The sequence below is a fragment of the Pteropus vampyrus genome, unplaced genomic scaffold (genome assembly GCF_000151845.1).
Source record: "Pteropus vampyrus isolate Shadow unplaced genomic scaffold, Pvam_2.0 Scaffold504, whole genome shotgun sequence".
Classification (NCBI taxonomy): Eukaryota; Metazoa; Chordata; class Mammalia; order Chiroptera; family Pteropodidae; genus Pteropus; species Pteropus vampyrus.
Genome location: NW_011889285.1, coordinates 655,264 through 666,173, shown reverse-complemented (window position 1 = coordinate 666,173; position 10,910 = coordinate 655,264). Strand labels below are relative to the sequence as shown.

At 34.3% G+C, this 10,910-nt stretch overlaps 1 protein-coding gene across 1 annotated transcript; it reads left to right on the top strand.

Moving 5' to 3' along the window:
* Positions 1-5,495: 5,495 nt before the first annotated feature.
* LOC105307589 (olfactory receptor 52N5) lies at positions 5,496-8,587 on the top strand (the record flags this gene model as incomplete). The annotated part of the gene is made up of 2 exons (XM_011383140.1): positions 5,496-6,445; positions 8,578-8,587. Coding segments are annotated over exons 1-2 (960 nt in total), but the record flags the coding sequence as incomplete, so codon positions are not given.
* Between the last annotated feature and the right edge of the window lie 2,323 nt (positions 8,588-10,910).

The window sequence follows — 10,910 nt, the reverse complement described above, 5'->3', positions numbered from 1 at the left end:
CAGATAGCAGACATGCTCCATATCCTGGGCTCTTCTAGGATGTTCAAGGTAGAAAATCTTTGAATGACATATACTTTAAAGTCTTCATTGCTTTTAATCTGTTTTTCTAATTAAAGACTATATTAAGCAGGTATACATGCTTACAAATATTATGCATTATTATGTTTTAATGATATACATATAATGTATGAAAGGTATGATAAGGTACGAAAGGCTAAATGAAATTTGTTTATATACTGTTATTAATATGAGTGAGGAGGGTATAAAAATATGTGCCAAGATGATAGTAAAGATGATGTCTCTATGTTTATGAGTGGACTTAGGAAGAAATGGACAAGAGATTCAACTAATAAGAGTAAATTAGGAAATTCTTTGTTTTTTCCTATCATATAACTGCAAATAGGTTTAGTATTAGGTAAATGAGATAAAATGAATGTGAGAGGATTCAAAAATTTATGTTAATATTGTTCTTTGTTTGAGAAAGTCTGAGTCAAGCTTGGCCTAAACTAGTGCCTGAGGTGTGTCAAATTACCAAGAGATTCTCCTGAGATTCTGTTTGTCAAAAGTTTCCTGATATATGAGATTCCTAAGGCCATGGCTTATAGGGTTGACAGGGTTTAGAATTACAGGAGGCAGAACTCTGTTGTGTAATAGTCAGTGCAATGCAGTTGTGAATAACAATCTTTGCAGAATGATACACCTGAACTTGAATACTTCTCTTCCATCTAACTGTTGTGTGAATTACAGTTTGTTATTGTCTGCAGACTTCTATGGGTGCTAAACCATTTTAATCTCTATAAGACTGTAACAATAATACAATAATAATTCAATAATACATCATATGTATATTAAGAAATAAACACTTTTATAAAATTACACACACATATGCATTTTGCTTTGTTTTTAATTGCCTAAAATGAGAATTACTTTCTAGACTGCCATCGTTTGGGGGCCAGCTATGATTGGAGATTTAATTTTTTTCCCAAAATATGAAGCTTTGTATGATGCTTTCCCTTTAGGGCTCTGTGGTCCCTGAGAGCTCTTATGCCCTGTTTTACGTTGTGACTTGGGAGTCCTGAGAATATGAGATTATATGTCTGTTTCCTGTGGGAAGTCAGCTAGAGTGAGCACTTATGATTTAAGGTTTATAAAATGAAATCAGTATGCTGCCATTATAAACATTCTTGGGCCCTATTCCTGGCATGAGCGCCTTTCATATTCCTTCTTTTTTGGAGCTACCTTTTGGGTATGGTAATGATGTTCAGACATTTTGATCCTAGGCTTATTGTGTGATAAAGCCTAATCTTATTCCAGTCTGCCTGTGTCATCACAGAAATCAAGGGGATTGCCTTACAGAGGATGTTGTTGGTGATTAGGAAGAATATGTTCATTCTACATTCAAAATCAAGATAGTGCCAGCAAGATATGTGTGCTCTTTTGTGGGAAAAGCTAGATGCTCTCAAAATCTTCTTTAGAGTATAGAAAATTCTCTTTACATTTATTCAGTTTTACAAATATATTGTATAATGACTGCAACAGAGAATTAGACAATAATAAACTCGACCCTTCAAATCAAGAAAAGATAAATCGGTACTTCCTTTTACCTCCAAGTAACTAGCCCACCCTTCTCCACTCACTTTCCTTTCTTCAATTCAGGCACACAACTTGAAGTTAACCATTTTAACTCCAATTTACTTCTTTTTTAATCCAGGTATGGTCTTCATTCATGGGGTAAAATAAGTGGCAGATTTGGCTTATATACTAAAACATCTCACAGGTTAGTAAAAGGATATAATAAATATACAAACAGTTCTAGCACAGGTCCCCAAGTTATCGTCATCATGAAAATGGAGAAAATATGAAGGTAGCAGAAAGGGACTTTCAAGTAGAAAATCTGGTTTGGCTGAAGAGAGAAGAGGATGTGTTTCATTAGTATTTAGTGTAGAGAGCACGGAATTCTGTATCTTTCGGCAAGCTATCAAATATACTGAATCTTGATTAGATAAAAAAGGTTATGATAGTATTAAATTAGTAGACCCATAGGAATGTAATTAACTTTGTAAATCAATTTAAATAATAAATAGGTAAATATATTTAAATAGGTAAATATAGACCACCAAAAACTATTGCTACTATTTTTTCTCTAGGTATATGGATAAATATTTGAGTTGATACTCAAGTTGGCTATTTTTGCACAAGATAAACCTAAAATAAGTAGAGCAGAGGCATAGAAAGGCCTTGTGCTACATGCCAAAGGGTTTATTGCCTGGCACACAGTGTTTACTTAATGAAACTCAAAAAAAAAAGGTAACAAATAGAATTGTTTAACTATATTTAGTCTATACGCTTGAAATATTCAGGCTAAGTGGTAACACTATGTGTCACTAAAAATTTGAATTTGACATTTCAAAAAGACCATTTCAGAACAACAGTAACAAAGAAAAGATGATAGAGTCTCAGAGAATCTAGAATTCTCTTTTCTGAATCCAGCTTTTTCTTGACCTCCTTCTCCAGGGGATGAGGGAGAGGATTCTTCAGATGACTAATAGGATTTTATTCTGTGTCTTCGACCCTGAATTCCGCTTTTAAAATGTTGTCATAGACCATCTTTAGAGAAACATACCATGAAATTAAGGATGAAGTAAAAGAAAGAAGCCTCTTCGGTCTTCCTGGGTCTTAAGCAATATCTGATTCACTCTGATTTTTCTGGGCACTAGGATCAAGTGACAATCTAAAGAAGCCTGTTTTCTGTTTTAAATAGCCCGAGGCAACAATGGGTACTGCACACACTTTGTGTCAAATGGCTGCCCAGCGCGGGATGAAGAAACAGCAGAAGCAGCAGTGACAGCATCACTCACTGCACTTTTCACTAGATCCTGGAGGCTCGGATACTACTATCAGGTAATGGAACCTATTGTCATTAAGGAGGAAAGAGAAATTGTGATTGATATAAGGCGGTATGGTTGTAGCATATCTTGATGTGATATGCTTTTTGTAGTACAGTGTGCTGCTCTGTTTCTTTCACTCAGGCTCAGTGCAAAACAAAAAGAAGACCTAGAGGTGGACTTCTTTTCCTGTGCTTTTGTCGTTATTGTACTTCCAATACATTTCCATATTCTGTCTCCTTCCCCAGAACCACAGGTAAAAACAAGGAAGTGAGGGAGGTTTGGGGTACGTCTGGCTCATACTCGTAACCAAATTACCTTCCCCTTTGGAAGAGAATGTATAAATCATCCCATACAACCCTCTTATTCTTTATCTGGCAGTGGCTGAAATACTGGACTAGGAAAAACTATAAGAAGCAGGAGATGTAGAGGTCTCAAATTAGGAACATGAAACCTCATATTCCTCCAATGAAAACAAACAAGCAAATAAATAAACAAAAACAAACAAACGAGAAAATAAAAGACTGAGTCACTGCTTGTTATTCTTTATAAAGGATTTGGTTAGTTAAACAGATGTGAAATTTGAGCTAGAAAAACCTGGGTTCCACTCTGAGTTAATCATTAAAGGCTTTGGGCAAGCAAATTGAACATCCTGTACCTGGGCCAGGAAATTTAGTGACAGTAGCTGACTCTGAACTCTGGAATACACAGTCCTCTTTAAATGAAGTGACATTCTGGCTCAGTGTTCAAAGAAGACTTATCAAGATGAGTATATGGCAGAATGATTTTCCAATGAGGAAAAGAAATTAAGCAAAGGCAACATGGTTGAAGCATCTATAGTATTTTGGGATTGGCAAGTAGTGCAGCAAATTTTAAGCATGAAATGCTAGAATACAGTGATCATACAGTTTATCGTCCAAACCAGGACACTTTGGGGTGTTTAGGATATGGAAAGAAATAAAATGGTAAAAATTTAGGTAAGACCTACATTTTACTTTGTTGAATGCCATGCCAAGAAATTTGAGCCCTAGCCTCAAATTTATGGAAAGACACTGGAGATTATTAAGCAGTGGATTTAAATGTCTTTGAAATTATACTGTAAGACAAATTTGATTTTGAAAAGAGGCAAAGAAATAGATGAATGTAGCTAGCTGGTCTTTAAAAGATAATTGAGTGATGACAGAAAAAAGATCTGATATTAGAAATATTTCTGAATTAAAAATAAGAGTTTTTCTTGTTTGAGGATAAAGTACAGATAATACACATGCTGAGGAAACCTGGACAGAGTAAGAACTAAGACACTTTGAGCTACAAAGAAATTATACCTAAGATAAGGTAAAGGAATGCCTGAAAAGGTACTGGTAGATCGTGTTGTAGATGATTGCCCTATTATCCTCAGAAATGGAGGAATGATGAATGAGGAAATGTTTTAAGAGAATTGGAGTTAAACTCAGAAATGGAGCCTATTTTGGCATGAGAGAAGTTGAAGTGATGAGTTTAGTCTTGGACATGGTGAATTTAAACTGTCTATGGAAATTTAACATGGAAACATCCAGTATGCATTTAGAAGGAGGAGTCAACAATTGTGAAATAGCTTTTTTATAAAATTAATTATCTGAAAATTATCTTCACATTGGCTATGCATGAGGTAATGAGAGTGAACATACTTTCAAGAGAGAATAAAGGGAAAGTCTAGAGAATATGATTCTCTTGAATTGTGTAATGACAGGGGACATGAATAGGAAATAGATAATCTCAATGACTTTGGGGGATTACACGGTATTTGAAAAAGAGAGATTTTTTTTTTTCTTTTTCATGGTACAATCAAGTTAGATTGACCTTCATGGCCATTGTTTTTGCAACTCACATTCATACAGTGTCTACACTTGCATTTTGATTTAATATATACAATCCACCAGGATACAGACATAAGAGTAAACTAAACTTATTATTTTTTAGAACTCTTTCAGGTGGCTATCATTAGCCTCGCATTATAGATGAGAAACTGAGGCTTCGAGGATGAAATGTATCTTTCAGCAAGTCATACAATGGTATGAAAAGAGCTGAAATTTGAATAAGCTCTTATTTGATATAAATGACCATAATCTTCTCATTATATATCGACACACAAAATTAATTTAATAAACAAATTCCAGACCATCCTTCATGCAGTTATAACTTGCTATCATATGCTATGTACTCTATCAAACCAGAATGTAAAAAGATTGTATGAATATTAGAGTCATATATAAATATCACTTTTGTCGCTGAATCTAGTTTTGTAACAATCAACATTATTGGATCTCTCTGTGCCTGTCTGTTTTTCTGTTTGATGACAAAAATTAATTACAACTTTTTAATTATTGTTTTAAAATTACATTTGGATAGCTTAATAAACTTTAAAAATATTACCTGTAATATAGTATTATCAATAAATTATGTATTTCATTGTCACTATTATTCAAAATTATTGATACTATTACTAATGTAATTTTATTCCAAATTTATGTTTGCATTCTCAAAGACAATCTGAATTAAATTTCTATTTCTTAATTTCTTCTCTTCAATATAGAGGCTTCTGGGAGAATAAGTTCATCTATTGAATTAGTTATGCTGGTTTCCAACAGTTCATATATGGCCCCCAAATCTTTTATTCTTAATGGAATTCCTGGTCTGGAAAAAGCACATGTATGGATCTCCCTTCCATTCTGCACAATGTATATCATCTCCCTTGTGGGAAATCTTGGCCTCGTGTACCTCATTCATCATAAGGAGTCCTTACATCGCCCAATGTATTTCTTTCTGGCCATGCTGTCCCTCATTGACCTCTTTACCTGCACCACCACTCTACCCAATGCACTCTGTATCTTCTGGTTTAATCTCAAGGAAATTAACTTCAATGCTTGCTTAATCCAGATGTTCTTTGTCCATGGGTTTACAGGTGTGGAGTCTGGTGTGCTCATGCTCATGGCTCTGGACCGCTATGTGGCCATTTGTTACCCACTGCGTTATGTTACCATACTCACTAATCCTATCGTTGCCAAAGCTGGACTTGTCACCTTCTTGAGGGGTGTGTTGCTGATGATTCCTTTTCCATTCTTGGTCAAGCGTTTGCCCTTCTGCCAAAGCAATATTATCTCCCATACATACTGTGACCACATGTCAGTGGTGAAGTTATCCTGTGCCAGCATCAAGGTCAATGTCATCTATGGTCTGATGGTTGCCCTTTTGATTGGAGTGTTTGACATCTGCTGCATATCCGTGTCTTATACTATGATCCTCCGGGCAGTGGTCAGCCTCTCGTCAGCAGATGCTCAGCAGAAGGCCTTCAGCACCTGCACTGCCCATATATCTGCCATCATCATCACTTACGTTCCAGCATTCTTCACTTTCTTTACCCATCGTTTTGGAGGACACATTATTCCTCCTTCTCTTCACATCATTGTGGCTAATCTTTATCTTCTTCTTCCTCCAACTGTGAACCCCATTGTTTATGGGGTGAAGACAAAACAGATCCGAGACAGTGTCATAAAGCTCTTCCAGGGTGAGAAAGATGCAAATATTTAGGACAACTGAAATTAGACAGAAAAAAAGTGAATGAAAAACAACTCAGAAATAACTCAGAAGTGACATCATACATTCATTCATGTGTATCATCTATTTCCCATGATCTATCTCAGATATATGTTTTGTGCAACTATATTGGGGAAATTCATAGCTAATACTTTCAATTTCCCCATCCAAGATTGTAAATTATACTTGGTTATCACCTTTAATCTTTTTAAAACCAAAACAGTTTTTCCGAATTTCTCTAAATTTTATAAAATGACACATTAGAAGGTTTTGTTTAACAGAATGGCTTTCATTTTAGATTCGTCTAAAGATTTCTCATAATTAAATTGAGATTATGCATTTTTGAAGTACATATTACATGTATTTTGCCTTTAGTGCATTACATGAAATGCATATGGTGTCAATTTATTCCATTCTCAGTGATGTTACCATTGATATTTTATTTAGATTGTCAATGCTTTCCAGCCAAACCCACTAGGAACACACTTGCAGTCCAACAAAGTGAGACTTAATACTTGCTGTTAACAGTCCACAAACCAGGTGAAACTGAAGCATCTCAATAAAAAGGTTTTAAGAGGGCTATTTTTTTGGAATGTCTTAAGTAATACAGCTAAGGAACTAACTCAAGGATGACATTTTATGGAGTTGAGGGCTGTCCTTCAATATATTAGGTATCTGAAGTACAGTAACCACAAAGCCTTGTGACTTTGATAACTAAACCACAGCACTCGGAAGCCAACAGGTAGAAATAGGAGTAGCTTTTATCATTATCACTTCCAGAAACGCATTTATTTTTTGCAATTAATCTCCATGGGTAATAAGGTGTCATTTCCAAGGGTAAGGTACAGTGCCTAAAACTATGGCTACTACTTGATCATCTATGGCTCACCAGGCATATAGACTAGAAATTAGAGAAAGGAGTGACTCTAGTTGCAGAATTACTGATCCAGATGGTCATGAGGAGATATGGTTGCTATCATGTAATGGTGTTGGGAGGATAATGTCTGAAACCAAAAAGGTCAGTGAAAGACTTCTTGCTGTTTCCAACATCTGGTGATTATCAATAGGTAGTGTAGCTTGAAAGTACTAAAAAGGGCGTAGAAACCAGGATAGTCTCCTCGGGGATAAAGTTGTAGGATATTTGCCTATGCAAAAACAAGCAGACGTTCCATTCATGGGAATGGAAAATCTATCATAAAAAGTGGAATAGAGAGATGATGGTTATCAATTATGCCTTCAGGATCAACTATAGCAGTAGGTTTGTATTTTGTTTGATTAACAGAATGGCTCTCATTTTAGATTTGTCTAAACACTCGTTGCAAGTTGTCTTTTTTTATTAAAAAAATTTTAACTGACCACTAACTTAAAATGTCCATAAAAATCTAGAGTTACGTAGTATATACATTTGGATCTTTCAAGTGGTAGAAAATACCAGATGTTGTCGGTACCCCTCCCATATTCCTTGGGTACTCACAATTACTATAGTATCTTTTGGAAGTTATGACTCTGCTTGAGAACTTCCTTCAGCTATCAGGTAAAGAAGTCCAGAAATGACTAGGAATTAAGTCATTTACATTCCATGAGTGGGAGTTGGAAGAAAAATACTCAAATTGTCTCAACTCATGGTGGGAAAATGTAAATCTGCATCCCCTAACATTATCCATAAAATCCTCAGTCTTACGGGGCCCATGTACCTCCATTAAGTAACCTGCTTATTTACATACCTTGTATTGAATTCCTTTTCTTCCCTGTCTTATATTCCTTCCCATCAATGTTTCCCAGCATCATCTACCAAATAAAATGTTTAAGTCAAATTCTTATCTCAGGTCTCTTTCTTGGAGAACATAGCAAAGGATAGTGTCTCTTTTTAAATTAGACTATAAATGAGAGAACACCTACCCAAAGAGAGATGCTCAGTATTTATTTTACTTATTTATATTATGTACAAGAACTAACAAGTTAGGTAAAAGGAAACATTATCCACATTTTAGTGAAGTTCCAAAAGATAGAATAATTGTTTTAGAGTCATGCAGATAATAAGAGGCCAGATTGGGATCTGAAACCTGGTCTTCCTGATTCTAAAGCCACAGTTTTTAACTGGTGCTCTCTCTTTCTTTATAATTACTGTCTGTAAAGGAGAAAAATGAATAGAAGAAAATTATATTGTTCAAATAGTAACTAGAAAATACTGATTCAATTATTTATTTTTATCTAAATGGATGCGAGAATAGAAAAGATAGAACCACAAAGCATACAACAAGAGTCATATAGTAATTTTAGGAATTGTGGATAACAGGATTCACAGCAGTATAAGAATTATTAACAAATATTTATATAGACTACTTAGTTACTAACAAGGTGGCATGTTTATAAAATTAAAAAAATATGTCCACCTTATTGATGCTGATAGAAGTCAAGAAAGTGGTTACTTTAATGTTATTAACTACTAAGGGACATTGGTAGAGCAATTCAGATGCTGGGAAAATCTATTTCTTGTCCTGGTATGTGTTTTCATGACAACTCATCAAGTTGTGTAGTCATGATTTGTGTTCTCTTCTAAGTGTTTGTTATCCCTCAATTAAAATATTACTTGAAGAAAAAGTAGCAATGCTTGATATTTTTAAGTTAATTTTATTTGTGTCTCAAATATTTTAGCTGCTTGTAACAGTAGCCTAGGTAATGCATTAATTGTAGGAAAATTTATAGTGAAAACATTTTCTATTAATCAAAATATATTTTGAGAAGGTGCTTGACATTACACAATGTGCTAACTTTACATCTATGAAAATTTTAGTCTTTTTCAAGGGAAAGTTCAAATCTTGAGATGAAGAGAAGTTATGTAAAGATACTTATTACACAGTTTTTAAAGATCATTTTGGAGACATATTTTGATTTCTACATCAATGCAGATGAGAACTTTTATCTCTAATGCTGATAAGACTTATAATTCAAGCTTACTATTGCCAAAATATGAATCAACTTTCAAGAAGAAGACTTGTTGACCAACCCCTAGCTTGTTGTTAATGAATAAACCCAAATCTTTAACAAGAGCTCAAATAAAATGAATAATATTAATACAAAGCTTGCCTGACAAGAATGAGGAATGCTTTATTTTGCACTTGGATTGCAAGATGAGCCATACTGTATATCATATCAGACATACTGTATGTCATATCAGACACACCAGACATGCACCATATCTGACATGCATTATTTTTAAGTTTCAAAAATTGATTTTACAGAGTATCATTTTAAATTGTTCCCTTGTCCTGTATTGAGGAATCCAGTGTAAAAAGGTTTTTTTTTGTATCCAGTACCCTGATATCCCTTCCTAGCAATTTAAAACACTATATATTGTTAATAGCAACTCATGGTCTTGATTTATATGATGCTGACCCTTGCTCTTTGCAGTCTATCTCTCTCACTGAAGTAGGACACAGTTCTCCAGCTCGATGTGAATGAGACAGAATCTAGAGGTAGACCTGAAACTTCTCCATGAAGTTGGTTGCATGAGGCTCAGTGGGTCTCTTAGATACTTAAGTCCTACAAGTCTCAAAATTCTTCCATACTATTTGTATCTTCTGGAGAACTTATAAACCTAACATCTCACAAAGAGCTAAGTACAATACTAATTGTGATACAAATTATAAGTCAATGACTATTAAATTTAAAGTGAAGAAAATCTACTTGCTCAGTCAAAGATATTCATTCAGAACTCACACGATATACCTGTCATTATGCTAAAATGCCATTGATAGACAGATGAATAAGTCATTAATCTTTTCATGAAATATTTGACCCAAAGATCCAGGCAGATGTTCAGCAGGAACATATGATATGATATAAACTGCTACATCATGAGAATTAAGAAGGTTTTCTAATAATGCAAATGAAAAATCTTTTGATTTGGTCTAGGGCAAGACTATATGTATCATTTAGTGAATTAATAAAAAATATGAAATATCCCTTAAATAGAAATACACTTTATACTAGCTGTACCCCTAATTCCTATTAGTACTGATGATCTTAAATATATAAAAAAGTCAAGATAGATGTCAAGTTAATGAACGACTGACTGAAGGAAAACCAGTCTTTGTATTCAACTATATATTGGTACCTTTACACTCAAATGAGAAAAAATAATAGAGAACTTTATACTAGGATCACAGTGATATCAGTATTATACCCTTATAAAATTGCTTTTACTAAATCTTTTTTCTTGTTAGTTCCTTGGTCTTAGGAAATACACTATATAACAACAGAAACATCAATTATTTTTATTACATATATGTTATTGGGAATGTCATAAATCACATCACTGTGTTGTATTGATTAGGACTCATGCGAAATACCACATCTCCCATCTCAGTATCAGCAATGTTGAGCTCCCTAGAACACTTGTTTTGATGAAGCTTTTATAAAATTTGTAATTCAGAATTCTTACTTTTTGTA